Source organism: Coloeus monedula (genome assembly GCF_965178545.1).
Source record: "Coloeus monedula genome assembly, chromosome: 18".
Taxonomy (NCBI): Eukaryota; Metazoa; Chordata; class Aves; order Passeriformes; family Corvidae; genus Coloeus; species Coloeus monedula.
The window spans coordinates 4,369,505-4,389,857 of record NC_138798.1 but is presented as its reverse complement, the minus strand read 5'-3'; the positions used below and the strand labels follow the sequence as shown (position 1 = coordinate 4,389,857).

The window sequence follows — 20,353 nt, the reverse complement described above, 5'->3', positions numbered from 1 at the left end:
GGAAGGAGCAGCTCCCTCAGCTTCCCTCCTGAGGAACAGTAAGTCCTCGGAAGCGGGAGGGGTCTGAGGGGAGCCAGGGACTGCCCTCAGGGCTCAGCTGGTCACTACTACACAGCTCAGAGGTGAAGAGGAGGTAGTCACAACCCTAAAACACAGCTGGGCTCCCACAGCAGTGGAGCCCCCGAATTCCTGGGGCGAAGGCATCGCCCACGGCGGCTCGGAACGACACGAACCAAGCCAAATCTGCTTCCCTGCGAGCACAGAGCTCCCTAAACCCTCCTTGCCGCTGTTACTGTGTTGGTGATGGATCTTCTCAGCAAGGGATGTGCCACAACAGTGCTCGGGAGGGCCAAACCAGAGGTGAAGCTCAAGCAGGACTCGCAGGATGGCACCGGTGACACCGGATTTGGCCTAACCACGACGACACGGACACCAGGCGACGGTGACACCCACACCAAAGCCGAGGAGCTTTTTTCATTATTGCAACTGAGGTATTGAGATCACACAAGCAGGACAGGCTGATGCTCCCAACCTCAGCACTCCGATCTCCTGCCGGGAGACGCCGGAGCCGCGGAGAGCAGAGGCTGGAGGGACACGGAGCGTCAGACACGCAACGGGAACGCTGCCACGGGGACCGGGGAGAGGGAGGGGAACAGTCAGGAGGGAGCTATTGCTTGCCAAAATCACACACCAGGGGAACTCGACGGCCTCCTGCCCCCAGCTGAAAATAAATAAAGGAGAATAGAAAAGATCTGGGGGAGTCTTCAGGATGGGGAGGGCTTGGGGGAGGCAGAGGACCCTGGGACCGGAGGCTGTAGCAAGGCGTGGCTGCGCTGGAAGACGGACACCGGGGACATCGGGGACATCAGGGACCTACAGGGGCGTGGCACAGGGTGGGGAGGGCCGGGCAGAGGCTCCCTTTAATCACTGGCAACGTGGTTCTCGTTCTGCAGGGTGTGCCAGCGCTCGATCTTCTTGTCCTTGTTCTTCAGGCACTCGTACCAGTGTTTCAAGCGCTCGCCCTTGGCCGTGATTCCCAGCTGGCACCCGCCTGGGAAAAGGGGAGAAGAGCAGACTTTGTACCCAGAGGTGATGTTGATGTTCCAGGAAATCCACCTCACACTCTCCTGGATCCAAAAATCACATGGAAACACCTGGAGATGCTCTTCCTGCCCAGATGATCTCCCAAGATGCTGGAGGTGGGGCAGTGTGGGGTCTGCACCCACCAGATTCCATCACCCCACCCGGGCAGGTGACCCCCACCCCCAATCCCATCCAGCAAACCCCACACCAGGCACCAAACCCCTGCCCCACAGGGCAGAGCGTTCCAGCTCACCAATGTAGTCATTGGATTTTCCGATGTCATAATCCCAGACGGAAATGTCCAGGGACTTCTTGGCCAGGTCGCTGTGTTTGATGTCGTAGAAGAACTCCTGCAGAAATGGGAACACCCACGTCACGCCCCGAAAGGAAAACATATCCCAAAAGCTGCAGTTACAGGGTTGGACGTGATCCCTGTTCAGTCTGGATTCAAAAATCCAAGGAGAGGATGGTTAAAATATAATTAATGAAGGGAAAACACTCCTTCCCTGCAGCGCCTCTTTTCCCAGGATCACAGCACCCAGGAGCTGAGCTCACCCCTTGCACCTACGTGAGCCCTTTCCAGGTGTCCCACCGAAGCAGCACCAGCTGAGAACTTCCAATTCCCACCCCCAGGAATGCTCATCCCACCCACATCCCCAGCTGGGATGACACGGAGCCGGCAGCAGGGAGCTTTCAGGGTGTGCGGTGCTGCCATGGCAAAGCCGTGCCCAAAATATTCCCGGGTACAGGAGAGGGAAAGGAGCTTGAGCAAAGAGTCCTCCACCTCCTCCACTCAGCACAGTGATGAGTAAATTGATTTAATAATATAAGAAATATCCATGCCTACCTCGTTAAATTCAGGATTCAACGTTTTCTTCTTAATCTGCGTCTTGTGCTTGGCCTTTTTCCCCATGTCAGGTTTCAGCCAACTGGGGGCAACAGAAAACAGCTCCAAATCCAAGTGCAAGAACAGTGGGAGTTTGTAAGCTTTAAAAGTGAGTTTCTGAGCTGGAAGAGATTTATTTAGGGCCAGTCTCCCTTCCCACCTCCCAGAGGATGTGGGAAAAGTGTGGGGCTGGGGCTGTGGAGCCTGGCTGCAGCTCCAGAACTCAATTTAGAGCTGGGATTAATCAGATCTCTGCTGGAAGCTAAATTAAAAATGGAAAGCCACCATCTTCTGTTTGTGGAAATGGAGAATCCAACAAATAAAGAGAGACTGGGAAGGGAAACTGCTCAGTCCCACTGAGCTACAAATCGATGAACAGAATATGTTCAATGCGAGAGCTACTGAGTGAGTTTTAGGGAGAGCAGAGGTTTTTTTGTGAATACAAAGAATAAAAACAGGAAAAAAGCCCCACCAGGAATGGCCGCAGGGACCTCTCCGTGGTGCAGCTCATGAGGGTGGAATAAAAACCTTATTCCCACACATTCCCAGGAGCTACGTGGGTTTCTGGGGCAGCAAGTGGGGCACAGAGGGACATGGAGCCACCTCGGGTCAGAGGTGGAGAGAAGAACCCCCTGTCCTCCAGCTTCCACTGTCCCTGGATTCCCACCACGCTCCTGACGAGTCACATCAGCCCAGCCACGGGTGGGAATCCCTATGGATACTCCCCTATGGATACCAGGGAAGTCAGGCACCTCCACCTTGGATTGCAGCCCCAAACCCATCCCCACATCCCTCACACGTCCTTTGTTTGCAGACATGCAGGGATCAAAGGTGGGACTCCATGATCTCGAAGTCCTTCCCAACCTTTAACAATTCTGGGATTCTCCACGAGGTCACCATGAGATTTGGGAATTTGGGGAGCTCCACAAGGGTTGGGTCAGCATCCCCAAACATCACCCACAACGGGGACACCACCGCTGCTGCTGGACAGCTCCTGCTGCCCCAGGGCTCCAGAGCCTTTGGAAAAGCTCCAAAGGACAGCAGGTGGCTCCATGGCCGCGTGCTCCAGCCCGGAGCCGTTCCCGGCTCACTCACAGCTTCACGAAGGGATCCGAGTATCCGTTGGCGTCCATGGCCGCCAGGTGCACGCAGCGCACGATGCCCACGATGAGCCCGCCCTGCTGGGTGCTGTACATGAGGGACACCAGGATCTTCCCGCGCTCCTCCACGTCCCCACCGCGATCCACCTGCGGGAGGGAGGGCCTGGAGGAGCCGAGCCAGGAAAACTCGGCGGCGGAGCAGGAGGGATGATGAGGATATCAGGGAATGTCGGATCTCCGTGAAGGGGGGGGGGGATAATGGGGTTTACACAAGGGATGGTGGGTGGGACATGGATGGAGTTTGGATGCTCCAAGGACTCACCTCCTCTTCGTACAGGGCCATGCCGCGGGATGCGCCCGTTGTGCCGGTGCGCTTCGTCTGGGATGGGAAAGGACAAAGGGATTGCCATGAGTGACCGGGAGAGGCACCATCCCACCACAAAAAACCCTGGGAATGCAGCCCAGCTCCAGCACTGGAGTGGAAGGGCCTCAGGAATGTCCATCTGCTCCACCCCAGCAGATTCAACAGGGGACAGAGCAACCTGTCCCTTCCTCCACAGTGACAGCCATCAGCAATCACTTCCCATGGATTCCCACCATGCTCTTATCTCCTGGCCTTGATGGATCACATCAGGCATGGGTGGGAATCCAACTTCTAAAGGTGCCAGGGAATTTGGGCACCTCCAGCGCCCACAGCCCATCCCTGCGCCCCTCAGGAGCCATTTGTTTGCATTCCCAACGGGAACGGAAGGAATTTTCATGGACGCTCACTGGTATTACTCTCTCCAGGCAGATGTTAAAGTTCTTTTTCTGGTTGGCTTTGAGTTTTTTCAAGGCAACTCTGGTTTCTCCGATGAACTCGTTGTGGCCGAATTTGTCCTCGTCACACACGGAGATCCTGGAGGGAAGAGGGAAACGGGAATGTCAACCAGGCTGCAGCAGTGCCCAACTCCAGAGCCAAACCCCCCCAGCCCACCCTTGATCTGGATCTCCTCTGACCAAAAGCAATCAACCCCCAAATTTCTAGTTTGCCCCAAAAAATAAAAAAAAAGCAACATTTTTAAGACATGCTTTGTAAGAAATCAAAAGGTGGAAGTTTCCTGAGTGGGGAAAGAGCCACAGATTTCGACAGATATTTAAATAGGCTTCTTTTTTCTGGGATACTGCCAAATCATTGGAGATACAAAAACCACACACCTCTGTGATGATAAAAATTACAGCAATATCAACAATTCACTACTAAATGACAAGGTCAAAACGCCGCTTTTCCTCTCTTAGAAGAACCATCCAAACGAGCAAATTCATGTTGATTTTAACCCAAAACTGCATTTCCCAGCGCCCCCTGCACTCCTGGGGAAGGCTGGGCGTGATACTCCGAGTGAGGACATCCACAGCCCCATCCCATGGGATCCCCAGGCTCCTGCCGTGCTCGCCTGAGGGTTTTCCTCTGCATGTCCTCATCGGTGATACCGTGGTACACCAGGGTCTCGTTCCACACGGGGTTCCGGGTGTTGCGCAGCGTCTTCGTCCTCAGCTTATTCGACTGCGGACATCCCAAAAAACACAGAGCAATTACACCCCGGAATCCCGCCCTGCCCAAATCCCAGCTCCTGCCAGGGATGCCCCATCACATCTGGGTGATGGTGAGCCAGCCACCCCAGGGGAGCATCAAAGTGGAGCTTGGCACAAGCACCTGGGGCTTGGTGATGCGTGGTGGTTGGGAGAGCCTGGATTTTGTCTCTCCCTCAAGGAGAGGGGGAAAAAGGTACCCAGGACGGGCTGTGGGGGCTCAGGTCACAGCTGTCATGGTCTAAAGGAGGTGGCAGTGGGGAATCAAGGGGCTGTCACTTGCTCGTGTGTCTTTCACAAGCGTGAGTTCAAAATATTAAAAAAAAAAAAAATTAAAAAAAGTATCAGCAAATGAGAGCAAGAGAAATCAAAGCAATTCCCAACATCACTCCTGGATTTCCTCCCAACAAGAGCAGGAATCCCCCGTGCATAAAGCAAAGCTGTAAAATCAACCCAATGATTTTATCATCAGTTTTCCCCTGCTTTTACTCCTGGTTCCTCCAAGCAAAACTCTGCTGCAGCCCCTGAGCAAAGCGCCAGCACCGCTGGTGGTCATTCCTTCCTCAAGCTTTGCCCACCAAGACCAGCTCAGCTGGGCTGGGCAGGGAGACTCCCAGGAATTTCCATGATGGAGCCATCATTCTCTCCCCACAGCTCCAACAAGAACGTGCTGCATCTTCCAAGCAAGTGGATAATTCCAGCCCTGGCCATAATTAGATTTCAGGGCAGATGTTTTGTGATGCTCCTCTGGAGCTTCCCTCCATCCCTGAGCAGATTCCTGCCTGCGGGATGAGCTGTTCCTCAGGTCTGGGAGAACATCTGGGAGCACCCTCCCTGTTTGGAGAAACGCCCGGGGGAAACAGCAACGAGCGTAGAAATCAACAGGGAAAATCTGATCCGAGGGAGGGACCTGAGGGGGATTTGAGGAACCTCTGCTCCATCCCGATCCCAAAATGCACCGAACATGGCAATGCCTCACCTTGCTGGCTCCGGGCAGGAGGTGCAGCTTCACGTAGGGATCAGCCAGGCCATTGGAATCCATCGGTTTTAAGCCCTAAAGGAAACACAGGATGTGAATCCTCCTTCAGCAAAGCCAGGAGACAAAGCTGCCCATGAAAAACTCAACAAAGAGAAAATGTGGTCAGTGACCCAAGAGCCTCTGCCCTGAGTGGCCGTGGGTGCCAGGATGTGCTGAAATATCCAACCCACCCCTGGAAAAATCAGAGTTGTAGGACCGCAGAATGGTTTGGGTTGGAAGAGACCTCAAATATCACTGAGTTCCACCCACTGCCATGGGCAGGGACACCTTTCACTATCCCAGGTTGCTCCAAGCCCTGTCCAACCTGGCCTTGGACACTCCCAGGGATGGGGCAGCCACAGCTTCTCTGGGAGGACTGTTCCAGGGCATCAGCACTGCCACAGATCTCTCAAGGAAAAAGCCCCCCAACCCTCCCCAGCCAGGAGCAGCAGTACCTGGGGTCTCCCAAGGGAGCAGCCACACAGCTTCTATCCCACTGTAGCAGAGAAACTGGGAGCTAGATGGATTTAAATGAGGGGAAAGATGGGAAAAAAGAGGAGCACTTGCCTTGGCCTTGATGAGGGTGCAGTGCAGGGAGCTGTTCTCCTGGTCGTAGAGCAGGCTGAACTCCAGAGCTCCCAGCGTGGCTGACAGCGAGGGAGGAGGAGGAGGAAACAGGACCTCGTTAAAACCCCAGCCAATAACTGTGTTTAATCATCTCCGATTAGTAATAATTAGAAAGATTTGCGGGTCAAATGTAAAAGCTGTTTAATGCAGTGAGACCGTGCTGGCAGCGGCCAAACCGCCACAAATCCAGGCGGATTTGGGAGCTCTGGACACAGCTCTGCAGAGCAGGGACCGTCCCAGGAGGGCAGCCTGCAGCTTTGGAGCTGACTCCAACATTCACCAGGTAAAGGAGGAGTGACCCCAGGAATTCCACCCTGGAGCACCCTGAGAAGAGGCTCCAGCTCGGGAACAACACCTCCTCCAAAGCTGGGGCTCAGCAGCTGGCCCCTGTTTTGGCTTGTTGGAAACCAGCTCAGGCTTGCCTTCCTTCATCCCAGGGATGAAGAGCAGGCACAGAGGGCATCAGCTGCTCCTATCCAAGCACCTATTCCCGGCCCCAAGCAGCCCTCCCCACCCAGGATGTTCTACCACACATCCTCCCCCCTCAAATCCCCACCCCAGCTCCCAGCCCCGCAGGGAAGCAGCATTCCCAAGGACTTTCGGTGCTGGACACCCACCGCCTTCCAATGCGAGTCACGCCCGCCCAGCAACCTCCTCCAAATCCCACACTTCCCAAAGAAACAGCTCCCTCCCTGGGTACATACTGCCTTCATCCGAGTCGTAGCTGTTGGCATCCTCCTCCTCCTCCTCGCGGGGCTGCTGCCGCTGCGGGGCCGCGGATGCCGGCGGGGCGGCCGGGGGCTGTGTGGCACCAGGGGGCTGCCAGGCTGGCCTGTCCTCCCTGCCGGGGGCCGCGGCAAAGCCCCCTCCCCGCTCCTCCCTGGCGGCTCGGGCCGGCTCCGGGGGTCCCAGCGGGGGGCTCGCTGCAGGAGGGACCCCGTTAGCCCCCGGCCCGCTCTGCCCCCCAGCCCCCCGCAGCCAGCCCGGGGTTACCTCGTCTCTCCGGGAAGCGGGCGGGACCCCCGGGACCCGGCCTTGCTGCTGCTGCCGCCGGCGCTGGGGACAGAAGTGGCATCACCTGGGACATTCCCTCCTTCCCTCTCCCACCGCGCCAAGCCGGAGGGTCCCTGCCCCACCCTGGGGTGTCCCCAGGGACCGAACGCCTTGGCCGCATTCCCATCGCATCCTACCTGCGGGAGCTGCTGCCGGACCGGAGCCAGCGGCAGATGCGGCAGCGGGACCGGCGGTGGCCGGCGGCGGTGGCCGCTGGCTTTGCACGGAGTTGGTTCTCTTCACACCTGCGAGGACAGGGGACAATCAGCAGAGACCACCGGCAGACGGCTCCCGGCTTTGTGCCCCCCATCTCTCCTTCCAGGAGCGCAGGGATGCGGGAGCACCGCTCTCACCGGGGCTCCTGCTGACCCCGCTCTCGGCAGCGTAGTCCCGGCTGCCGCTGTCCCCACCGGTGTCCTCGCTGCCACACGGACCCGGCCGGCCCTCGGCCGCCCTGCGGCTCCCCCGGGCGGCTGCTGCGGCGTCGGTGCCTGCAGGGAGAGGGGTAAAGGAGCGGTGAGGCTGGACAAGCGAGCGGCCATCCCTGGGCGCTGCCCAGCCTGGATGCCAGCAGCAGGGGGACAGCGGGCACGGCCACTGCAGCAGCACCTCCCGAGCCCTGGGCACTGCAGCAGGAGGGCTCTGCGCCACCAAAGCTGCACGCAGCGCTCGGGAAATCGCCAAGGACACGCCGAACCGTGGGGACACCAGAGTGCCACGGGAAAACAAGGCCAGAGGTATCCACCAGCTGGTCCTCAGCACCCAGCAAACCTCTGATGGCATCACAACTCCGCATTCCTGGGATTGGGGGGGGGGGCATATTTTCCTCCTGCTGATCATCTCCCATTTATTAAGGAGACAGCCGTGGCAGCTGCCTCTGCCTCTCCCTTCCATCACCCAGCAGCCACCATCCCAGCGGATCAATCCCAGCCCGGCGCTCCAGGGTGATGAATTGCAACCCCACGGACGTGACGGAAAAGGTCTCGGCGCTCACCTGGCTGCTGCTGGAGACGCCAGGGATAAATCTTTGCCGTCACATAAATGGGCTGTTTCTCCTTGGCTGGGCTCTCAGGGTCACCGGGCGCGAGGACAAAGCGCAACGCAACAGATTGTGGGGGGAAAGGAGGAGGGAGAGAGGGAAAAACACCGGGAATGCTGAAGAGCAGGGAGGGAGCGAAACGAGCATCCAGGAGCAGGAGCCCCGTGGTGCAGAAAGAGCAGTGCAATAAATAATTTTCCAAGGGATCTGTAGGAAAATCATGGGCACGGCAGGAGCATGCTGAGCACCGGGAGCGATGTGCGGAGCTGGCAAAGCCTTCCTGACTCCGGGAGCCGTCGGATTAATAAAAGCTGCCTGTGAGGTTGGGAGGTTTAACGGCACCAGCCACGGGCGTGATTAAATTGCTGTAATTAAGTGCTTTCCCCAACTGCTGCTGCATGGGAAGAGGGAGATCAGCAGCTGGGAGCAGCAGAAGCTGAGCTGAAGGAAGGGGGGGGATGGAGGGGACCATTCCAGAGGGGAACTGTCCCCTCAGCCCCCTCGTTGCCTCTTCCATGGAGCCAAGGAAGAGGAGAGTTTGGAGCCACTGTGCTGCTCCCAACTTAATGATCACCCAAATGAGGAGCAGACGGTGTTGGAGGGGGGTCAGGGATCCTCATCCCCTTGGAATCCAATGTGGAAGTGTGAAAATGGGGGCTTTACTCAAAATGAACTCCCAGGGAGACCCTGTCACTCTCCACAACTCCCCGACAGGAGCCACGTGGGGGTTGGGCTCTTCTCCCAGGGAAGAAGCCACAGGACAAGAGGAAATGGCCTCAAGTTATGCCTGGGGAGGTTTGGATTGGATATGAGGGAAGAATTTCTTCACTGGAAGGGTTGTCCAGCCCTGGCACAGGCTGCCCAGGAGTCCCCATCCCTGTGGGGATTTAACAGCCGTGTGGATGTGGCCCTTGGGGACATGGGTCAGTGGTGGCCTTGGCAGTGCTGGAGGAAAGGTTGAACTCGATGGGCTTTGAGGGCTTTTCCAAAGGGAATGATTCCACGATTGGAAGTGCTGGAGGGTGCAAGGAATAACCAGAGCAAGCCACCACTGCCTCCTCGCCCCGCTCTGCCTCCCGTGCACAGCACAAGGCTCGGCTGCTCCATCCCCCACAGACAGGCACGAACCCCCACAAGCCTCCTGAACTTTCCCCGGCAGCTTTTCCAAGGATTGCCAGCAAATAACCAGGGGGGAAAAAAACCCCACCTGCCCCTCCCAGCAGGACCCACCACCCACGGAGGCGGCTCTGGAACGGCAGCGGCTCAGCCCCAGCATGTGCAGGAGGTGGGGAAGCCCTGGAATAACCCGGGCCCCCCCCCCGCAGGGTGGGCGGCAGCAGCGAGGAGAAGTCCTGCTGCAGTATCCCGGGGAAAACTGTGCGGGAAAACGCCGTGGGAAGAGGAGGAGGCAGGGAAGGGGCTCGGCAGAGGCGGCGCAGGGAGGGGACAAAGGCCGATGCTTACCCTCGGTGTCCTCGGCATCCGCCTGGCCTTGGGGGCACAAACAGAGCGAGAGGCGGTGAAGCCGCAGCCCACGCACCCCCCAACCCCATCCCGGGACACGCTGCCAACTCTTTCCCCGGATTTCCCTTTTTATCCCTGTTTTTTTCAAGGCTTCTCCATCACCGCATCCCTACCCAGGCACTGCCCAAACTCCCAGCCGGGCGCCCTGACCCCCACCCGGGGCTGCTTTGCTCGCGGATGTCCTGCAACCCCATCCCATCCCCACTTGGCAATCCTGGATAAACCTCTCCAGGCTCCATTTCTACCCCCTTTAGGACACAGGCAACAGCCACACCACTGCTCTGGATGCTTTTTTCCCCATAGTTTTCCCTTGCCGAGGATGGGGAGGAGCCCCACAGCCTCGCTGGCAGTGCTGGGGGGGGTCAGCACCTGCTGTCACCTACCTCGGGTGGGTGCCCGGGAGGGGAGTTTGGGGTCCGGAGCGGGCGGCTCGGCCGGGCGGGGCTCACTCGGGGTTTGGGGTCCCTTCTTGCTGATGGGCATCGGCTGCGGCAGCATCTGCTTGGGCAAACCCTTGAAGAACCAGGCACCGGAGCGTTTCCACACCTGCGCGAACAGGGACGGGGTTCTCAGGGCTTCATCCCCCTGTGCCACCGCGGTCTTCCTCCAGCAGGTAGGAGGATGTGCAACCCCACATCCCCACCCTGCGAATTAATTGATCAATTAACTCCCTGGCTCGCACTGCAGGGAGCCAATCTCTGCCCACAACAGCCCCTTGGACCCCAAACCTTTTTTTCGTGAAATAAAAATGTCATTTTGTGTAGAAAACAAAACCATCCTGGAAAGAACCACGCTCAAACAGCGGCTGGGCGGTGCTGGAGGCCCCTGGGAGGTTGAGTCGGTCCCGTCTCGGAGGGGTGGGGACAGAGGGGACAGGGGGACAGCGGGGCCACACGCACCTCCCGCTGCTCGCTGCAGATCTTGCAGAGCCAGATGGCCTGGGGCCGGTTGTTGGTGGTCTGCACCCCGCACTTGGTGCACACGTTCTGCGGGGAGAACAAAGAGCTGGGTGACACCGGGGCCACCAAAATGTCCCCACCGCCAGCGGCGCTGGGCAACGAGTGACTCCGGGGATGCCGGGCTATGGAAATGGGCATCCAAAATCCGCGGTGCCGCCGGGTTGGGGGTGGTCTGTGGGTCCGGGGGGTGGGGGGGGGTCTCACCTTCTTGCAGTCCTCGCAGACGACACAGGCGGAGCCCCTCGTCCCCAGCTGCTCCCCGCAGAGGATGCAGCGGTTCACCCCGTCCCCCAGCACGCTGCGGCGCATGTCCTCCAGCCGGGTCATCAGGCGCCTGGGAAGAGGGCACAGGGCATGTCAGGAAAGGCGCAGGGAATGCCAGGAAGGGCGCAGGATACCGGGGCAGGGTCCTGCTGCCCGGGGGCTGCCTTTGGTCCCGCTGTTCCTTTTCCTCTCCCTTCCCAGCTCTGGGACAAAACCCCGTCCCAGCGGGAAGTAGGACTCTGACAGGTTTCTGTGGCACAATACTGACTTCCAGGGCTGCTGCCACAGAGCCGACGCCGGCCCCAGCTCCACGGACGGGGAAAATCCATCCAAGGCAGCACCTTTGCACGGAGCAGTTTGTCCCTAGGTGGAAACCTTTCCACCCAGCCCCAGCAGCTGCCCATGAAGAGCTGCACGAGGAGATCCTGGCAGGGCTCTGGTGAGGACTTAATTAATTCACTGATTTTCTTATTATTTGGGGGAAAATATTGCGTATATTCGATGGGAATTCTTGGAGCGACATGAAATCCCACTGGAGAGCAGGCTGTAAAAACACACCTGGTTCCTGAAAAGGTAAAAAAAAAAAAAAAAAAAACAAAAACAAACCCAAAACCAGTTCAGGGAGTTTTGGAAAGCCAGCATTGGCTGCAGGAGTTTGGAAAGCAGGAACGAGCTGCCTGCTGAGCAGCCGGGAGCTGGCGGTGGCATCGTGCGCTCAGCTAACCCAGAATCCTGGCCCTAAAAATAGCACAGCAGGAGAAAAAAGGCTGCATTATTGATGCCATTCAGTGAGGAAGGAATGGAGAAATGGAGGAGGAGACCCAAGCCCACCGGAGAGAGCAGCCTCCCGTGGCAGCCTGACCCAAATCCGACGGAGCGTGGCGGGAAAAAACCACTCAGTGTTGCAAAGACGTTTTCCCACATCGGGTGACAGCATCAGATTTGTGGTGACTCGGCTGCCAGTGCCTCTGAAATGCTCATAAACCATCCCCAAGTTCCCTGCACGCAGAGTGCCTCTGGGGTTGGTGTTGGATGGCCAGCGTTCCACGGGATCCGTGGGGAAAAGTCGGAAAAAGGAACAGCAGCACGAGGAGGGGAGACAATCTGAGCATGGAATGGTTTGGGTTGGGAGGGACCTGAAAATCATCCCATTCCATCCCTGCCATGGGCAGGGACGCCTCTCACAAGGCCAGCTTGCTCCAGCCTGGCCTTGGACACTTCCAGGGATGGGCAGCCTATGCCAGGGCCTCCCCATCCTCCCAGGGCGGAATTTCTTCCCAAAATAAAGCATTTTAGGACGTGCAGCCCATCACTGCCCATAAAGGCCTCGCTGCAGTCAACAGGAGCATCTCAGAGCCACCAAGCCCGGCCATGCTCAGGGATGGGGATCTGTAATTCCACACATCATCCGAGCAAAGCCCCGGGAACCCACCAGCTCTGCCAAAACCCACCCGGGAATCTGCTGCTGCTCCCCACGCAGGGGCCGATCCCGCTGGGCTCTGGCTGCCGCTGCGGAGGCGCCTCCCGACACTTCCTAAGGAACCCACAGCGGGAAGCTGGGCTGGGTGGGCAGCAGCGGAGCCAGACAGAGCCAGCAGTGGGGACAAGGCTCTGTTTTCACAGCTCTGGTGTCAGCAGACAGCAGATGGGAGAGTTCACGAGTTCCTAACAGCACCAGGAGCAGGGGGGCTCGAAATCCAGCAATCCTGGCTCTCCTCCTCGTGCTGAAAAACACCGTCCTTGAAACCACAGCGAGGGGATTTTGTGCTTTCCCACTTCAGGGAGGAGCTCCCTGCCAGCCTGACTCCCTGCTCCGGTGTGGGATAAGGCTTGGAGCAAGCCTTGGTGGAAGGCATCCCTGCCCATGGAACAAGAGGAGCTTTGAGGTCCTTCCAACCCAAACCATTCTGGGATTTACTCCAGAGGCATCGTTGTCCATCCCTGCCCTCCACATCCATAGGTGATTCCTTCCCAGGGGATAACCCAGCTCTGGAGCCACCACTCACCCCCGGCGCCTTCCCAAGCTCCACGGCCTGGGGCGAACACAGAAATTCCAGAGACTTCAGCAGAGCTGCATCATCCCATAAACCCCCATGCAGCAGCATCCCAAAGAAAACCTGGATGCTGGCTGTTCCCCAAGCGTTATTTAAATGGAATGAACCCCAGCCCGCATCCCACGTCATGCACGATCCCCCCAACACCCGGATTTTATCACAGCTCATCCCCACCTCACCCAGCGGGAACATTTTGGGGGAAAAACCCCTCTCTTTCCCAAGGAGCCAAGCACATGGACAAACCCTGTATATCCCCTGCAATTCCTCCTGCTGCGCTGCAGGAGCTCCAAGCAAAGCAGCTTCCAGTTGGAAATCTGCAAGCCCAAACAAACTTATTATAGAAACTGGAACAAATGGCACAATCAAAGGGAGCAGAGGAGGGGAAAAAAAAGAAGAAAAAAAGAGGAAAAAGCCTTTGCATTTCAAGAGATTCATTATTTAGCTGCACAAATCTCTCCCAGGCTCTCATTTACCGGGAGCTGCTCCTTAAGTGGGGTTTTTGAGCCACTGGAAGAGCTCAGCAGCCAGGACACACCTGTGGCACCACTCACAAGCCAAGCACATTTCCCTAATTAAAACATCCATCCAAGAGGGAGAAATTGGGATTTTTTTTTTTTTTTTTTTTTTTTTTTTTTTTCTTTTCGCCATGACTCAAACGCTGCTGGGAGAGAACTGTAGAAAAAGTTCAATTTCAAGTCCTGGTGTGAACCTGGCAGGAAGAGCCCTGGGAAAGGGGGGGGTTGTGCCCAGGCCCCTGGGCTGGGAAGCTCTTGATAAAGGTGATAACTGGGAGGAGAAAAGCCTGGGTTTGTCTCCAGCTCAATCCAGAGCTCCACATCCATCCTGTTCTCCCACCAAGAACCGAGGGAAGCCCTCACCAGGAACGAGCTGCCTTCCCAAAAGCTTTCCTCTCCCCTAGACATCATTTCCTTCTCACTTTTATTGCGCAAAACCAGCTCTCCAGCTCATCCCTCTGCCTTTCACGCCTCCAGCAGCATCTTCCTCCCCACTTTCCACACTTCCGAGTGCCCATCCCTCTGGCCTCTGCAAGCCCGACTTCAAAGAGCAGGAAATATCCTTCCTGTTGTTAAAACAGGGGGAAAGAATCCCGGGGTGGAATGACTGGAGCCGGTGGCAGGGAGCTGGCTCAGCCCGGCTCCCAGGGACAGCCCCGGGCAGGGGGAAGAGCATCCCTCACCTGCTGGGGAATCAGGGATTAGTCACTGATGGGAGAGACATAGGAGAGCTGGATCTGAGGTGTTCCTCGTGCACCTGAGGTAACAGGAATGAAGCAGGGCCCTGGTGGTAGAAACCAGCCCAGGCCCAGAAACACGGCTTGGAAGGGGAAGGTGAGCGGTCCCAGGGTGGTGAGGGACATCCCTGGCTGCTCCTGCCCCATCCCAGAGCCCTGGAGCAGGCAGGGAAGGGCTCACTGGCACATCCAAACATTTCCCGTGATCTGTGGCAGGATGAGGATCCCACAGGGATGAGGGATTACCTCAATCCTGGATGGCACAGAAGTGCTGGTGGCTTTGGCAGTGCTGGGTTCAGGGTTGGACTCAACGACTTCAGCAGTCTTTTGCAACCTAAATCATCCCATGGAAGTCTCAGCAGGAGCAGAGGGATGGAAAGAGGGACAGAGTGACTGGAATGAAGTGCTGATGATCCCGGGAAATGAGACTTAACAGCGGAGCAGGAGTTTGCTGTGTTTAAATATTCATTAGCACAGCAGAAATGAACAGCCAAGATGTCCTTAATGGGCTTTAAATTGTGGCAGGGAGGACTTTTAATGCAGCAAAAAGGGTGGGAGAAGGACCTGATCCATGAGGAAGGACCTGATCCACGTGCTCCTCAGCAGGGATGGACTCAGCCGCCACATCCATGGCGAAAAAATTCCAGAGAAACACAAAGGAGGTCACCAAGAGCCTCGTCTCCCTGGGGAAATCGTGTGCCTTAAAGGGCTGAATATTCAATTAAGGCTCATTTTCCTGGTGGAAAAGGGACAAGAGAAGCAGCCAAGCTTCAGATTAAGGGAATAATAATTAAAACTGGGATGAGAAAGGAGAAGCAATTTCCCTCCCCTCCAAGTGTGCGAGGAGCTACAGGTAAAGCACCACCAGGGTTTTTCCAGGCTGAGCCCTCACCCATGGATGAGAGACACCCACAGAGTTTTTCCAGGTATCCCATTCCATGCTCAGCCAGGTGCTTGCTGAGTGTGCTACAGCAGGGTGGTTCTTTTTACAGTGTTGGAAATGAGAGGAAGGGTTTTTTTTGTGGGGGGGAACACCCAACTAAAACCCCACAAAATCCCAAGCAGCACAAGCTGTCCCCTGGTCACAGCTGAACCTCATCTCCTCCAGGAACTGGGATCTCAGGAGACATCCCAGGACACATTCCCAGCTGTCTCCAGCAACCTCCCTGCCTTGCCTTGAGCCTGAATTTTGCTGTCTGCACTCCGGGATGAGGATGCCAGGCTGTGGTCCCCAGGTAGCATCCCTGCCACCGAGGTTAATGACTGAATCCCCAGGGACTCCCATCTGCTCCAGCATTATCCCTGTGTCATCCCAGCCATGAGCAGCTGAATTAAAATGCAATCCTGCTCCAAAGCTGCTCCTCTCAGAGCAAAGGTGGGACCCACAGGGACACAGGCAAGCCACCGCACTTTGAGAGGGGACCAGAGGGCCATGGCCACCTCCAGGAGCCAGCTGTCACCTTCCCTCTGGGAGAGCCAGCTCCGGGCTCTCCAGAAATATCCATTTCTACCTTGGGATGGTTTCAGATCTTCCCCTCAGTGCCAGGACCGTGCTGGAGCTCATTAGGCAGTGGAGCAGCCTGGCTGGGTTATTGATGGCCCCCAATTAGAGATGCAGAGTGGAGTCAATTAGTGCCTGCAGGTGCTCCTGTGGCAGCTGGAAAAGTGGCTCCCCATGGATTGCAGCTGGAATAGCATCACTGTCACCAGAGTGTCACTGGAGCCGGCACAGAGCCACCACAGAGACCCCCCGAGCACAGAGGGAGATGGGACAAGAACAGATCCATCCCTGCCAGCATGGATGATCCCTCTTCCCGACAGCTGTCCTCATCCCAAAGGATGATCCTGATCATCCAGCAGCTCTGACACCCGTCAGCTCCAGCCCAACGTGCTCCTGCTGTGTCATGTTCAAGATGATTCCAGCTCCTCTCATCCTTCCCTGCACCACGAGACAACGGCCCAGCCAAAAAAATCCCCCACGCAGGAAGCATCCCTGTCCTCCAGCCCTCATCAGCATCCAGCTCACGTATCCCGCAGGATCCGTCCGCCCTCGGAGCTAAAAATACTCCTTCACGGGATTAATTTGAGCTGGGTTTGACACCAAGTCCTATTCCACAAACAAAGGCTCAACAAGAGGCATTGATTTGTTCCCAAGACAAGGGGCTGGTGGGACAGAGGAGACAGGAGATGGAGGGCAAAAAATTGGGAAGGATTTGAGGCACAAGGAGGTTCATCCCTAGCCCCAACAGTGGGATTCGGGATTTCTCAAGGGCTGGCTGTAAAGCTCAGATGAATCCCACAAACACTTCCACTTATTGAGACAACCCCGAATATTCACCCCATATTCCCCCTTTGGAATCTCACTCCACGTGAGCTATTCCTTACATTAACCAAAAGCAGTGTTCCCATGGAATAATGGAATGGTTTGGGTTGGAAAGCACGGTAAAGCTCATCTAATTCCATAGGCAGGGACACCTTCCACTATCCCAGGCTGCTCCCAAGCCCTATCCAACCTGTCCTTGGACACTTCCAGGGATGGAGCAGCCACGAGATCCTCATGGCAAGTTTTATTGGATTTATTATTCCCTTTACAGGACTAGAAAAATCCCAGAAAATCCGGCTTTCCAGGAGCAGCTCCCTCAAGCAGCCCGGCCGACCAAGGGCCACCCAGCACCGCCGCCTCCCTGCCAGAGGCCAGCCTGGCAAACCCGGATTATTTTGTAATAGAAGGAGCTATCCTGGATAACGTCCGAGCTGCTCCCGAACGCATGATTCCGTACGAGGCTGATCCAGCCGCTGTCCCACATTCCCGGGGCTGAACATCCTACAGCTCTTGTTGTGCAAGCCAACAAACACAAAGGGGCTGGCACGGCTCCCGCTACGCCTCCACGCGGGAGGGAGATCAGCTGCGGCCGCACATCCGCCAGAATTCCCAGCTTTTCATGAATGGGGATGAGCAAACCTCCTCCGGCTCGGCAAAGAGGGAGAAAGGGAAGAGTCGCTGCAGTTGGGAAACAGCTGCAGGGAATAAATCTCTCCCCGAGATGATTTACGCCTCGTCCAAGGAGCATCGCGTTGGAAAGGAATTCTTACCGGGCTGCAAACGGGCAACGCCAGGGAAAGCTGTTTGTAGGCACTTCTCGGGCATGAATCACCGCCACTCGGAGCCGCTTTCACCTGGCTGCTGCCAAAAAGCCGGGAGAGGGAAGCGCTGCGTGTTGGGAAGCGATGCCAAGGCCCGGAGACACATCCATGGGGCCCGTGCCGAGCCCAGGCGGGGAGAACAGCCGCTGGAAAGGCAAAACCTTCCCAGGGTGTTCACGGACCCCTCCTAACCGAGGATTTCTAAAAACAACGAGGGGATAAATCCAGCACTTCTCTGTAGCCTGAGCAGCCCGTGGCTGCACAAACACACCCCGATATTGAAGGGACAGCAAACTGTCCCTGAGCTGTGAGAGGGAATTTGGAGTTCCCAAAGTGTGGCTCCTGCCTGGGCCTGGGTGTTTTCCCTGCTAGGAAAAAAAAAAAGCAGCAGTGGGTGCTTAAACTCAGCTGGGAAAAAACTGCTCCACTGTCAGGAAAACAGGCGTGATCCCAAGGGGATTGTGGAGATCCCCTCTGGAAAAGCATTCCCAGCAGAGCAAGGGGATAGCTCGGCATTAGCTCGTTTCACCTGGCACCGTGGTCCGGGCAGGAAAGGAAGCACGGGCACTTCCCACCGGGAATGCCCCTGGTGAAAAGTGAGGGACCAGTGGCCATGGGGACCCCAGGACCCGCCCCCCCCCCCCCCCCAGCAGCTGATGCCTCACAGACAGCTCATTCCAGGGTGGGCTTAACCCCGGGATGGACCCATCACCCCCCTCCAACCGCATTCCCAGAACAGGGCCAAACTCCTCGGTGCTCTGGCTCAGCACTGGACAAGCGGTGAGCTGCTATTAAGGATCCCTTCTCGACTGAAAACAAACCGCACCGGGATGAGAGCAGAACGCCTGGCTCCAGCCTCCCGTGGCACACGGAGCGCCAGAGCCACGCCGAGCCGCTCCCTCCCCTGCGCGCAGCAGGTCCCTCCTGGCCCGGGCCCAAAGATCCCCCGCAGGCTCCTTTCAGGAGAAGCTCCGCAGTGCAGAGGCTGCTGCCCAGGAAAGCAGCCAAGCAGAGCCTCCTCCCGCGGCCCCGGCGGGCTCGGGGTCCCTCTGTCCCCGTCTCTGTCCCTCGGTGTCGCCAGCGCCGCCCCTTACCCGATGCGCTCCTGCTCCATCTCCTCCATCTTCTCGGCGCGGGCGATCACCCGGTTGATGATTTCCTTCTCCTCATCCGTCAGCTCCTCGCCCTTGCGCTGCCGCTCGGGCTGTGCTGCCCAGCCCGCTGGGAGCCTGTGGGGACAGCGGGAACAGGGATCCAGCCATGGATCGTTCCCATCCCTGGGTGTGCCCAGGCACCGCTTCCCAAACCCCACATCTCCATCCTCCAGATCCCATCCAGCCCGCAGTGAGCCCCCAACCACGGCTGGGAGCTCTGCTCTCCATTTCTAGGGGGTTTCATATGGAAACATTGGTTTCAGACGGAGGGAAATCTCCTTTTCAGGAATATTCCCGTTATTTCCACTTTTCCTTTGGCACCCTGGAACGCCAGGTCTGCCTGGCAGCCGCGGGACCGGGGCGGTGGCGCAGGAGTGGGTGGCTTTTTTTTGGGAACATTTTGCCAAACATGGGAGTGTTTCTCCCTGTAACATCATTCCCAACGATCCTCTCTCCCAGCCTGGGCGTCAGGCAGCGCTAACCTGGTGACAGGGTAACGTCTGCCACTCGGGGATGCAAAAGGCAAACATTCTTCACCTTCCTGCTCATCCAAAGACCTTTCCTGGCTCTTTTCCCCTCTGGATTGAACAGCTCCACATGGCCCTGAGCCTTAAGTTCATTAAAACACTGCGTGACACTTCCCAAAGGTTTGGGGTTTTTTTGGGGGGGGGAGCATCCAAACCCATTTTTTTTCCCCTTTTCTCAGACCTTCAAAGTAGCAGGAAAAGAGGATTAAGTGAAAAACAAAAGCAAAGGAGATACTTACTGCTCCTTCTCACTGCTGGGAAGCACAGAGAAAGAGAGGGAATAAGGAATAGGTGAGAGCAGGGATGAGGAGAGCCCAGCCTGGCACCTCAGGGTGACAGTCCCCAACTCCCGCTCCCTCCCCATGAACTCCCACTGCTCCCAAAGAGCAGCTCCAAACATCCAGGCACCACACCCAGCCCCCATCCAGGCTGGAGATGTGCTCCAGAGGGGGATGTGGTGTCACCGTGCAGGGTGACAGGACAGAGGGACAGGGCTCCTGAGCACCTGCACACCCCGGCTCTGTCCCCACCCCCTCGCTCAGGGGCTTTAGGAGTGAACACGGCAAAAGGTCCCCATCCAACAGCACAAAAACAACTCCTGGTGTCACCACCCATCCTGGGGACTGTCCCTGTGCCCTGCTCTCACCTGGCTCGGAGGGACATGGTCCTGTCACTGGGGCACATCCACCGGTCAGAGGAGCCGCCCAGCACCGCGTTGGTCATCGCCGGCCACCCCTGGCATGAGTTTGGGGACACCAGTGCCCCGCTGGCCGTCCAGTGGAGACGGCAGTCGCTTTGCTCCCAGATGCCAACCGAGTCGTGGAGCTTCCAGCCAGGCTGTAGGGAAAAAACCAACAAAAAATTCCTAAAAATCACACCAGGAAAAGCTTTGTTTGTGGGATTGAGAGGGTTCGGAGCAGGAATGTCACTTCAGGGGCTGTCTGGGTGTTGAGAAGCAGGAGCCTCCAGCCACCTCCTTCCCAGGAGGGCAGCACAGCCTGGGTGTAATTAATGAATCCCCAACCTCACATTAATTATGAGGCTTCAGAGCCAGGAGGGAAGAGGGGGATCCATTCCAGAGCAACAGCTACAAACAAGGG

At 57.1% G+C, this 20,353-nt stretch overlaps 1 protein-coding gene across 1 annotated transcript; it reads right to left on the bottom strand.

The window, feature by feature from the left end:
- Positions 1–920: 920 nt before the first annotated feature.
- On the bottom strand, positions 921–19,976 carry RPH3A (rabphilin 3A; the record flags this gene model as incomplete). The annotated part of the gene is made up of 20 exons (XM_082293263.1): positions 921–1,051; positions 1,337–1,433; positions 1,931–2,012; positions 3,065–3,216; positions 3,392–3,448; positions 3,841–3,967; positions 4,503–4,612; positions 5,618–5,692; positions 6,224–6,303; positions 6,988–7,206; positions 7,277–7,339; positions 7,474–7,581; positions 7,690–7,827; positions 9,840–9,866; positions 10,283–10,445; positions 10,799–10,885; positions 11,063–11,192; positions 18,667–18,801; positions 19,493–19,507; positions 19,900–19,976. The coding sequence occupies 20 exons, from the start codon at positions 19,974–19,976 to the stop codon at positions 921–923; spliced, it is 2,073 nt and encodes a 690-aa protein (XP_082149389.1).
- Between the last annotated feature and the right edge of the window lie 377 nt (positions 19,977–20,353).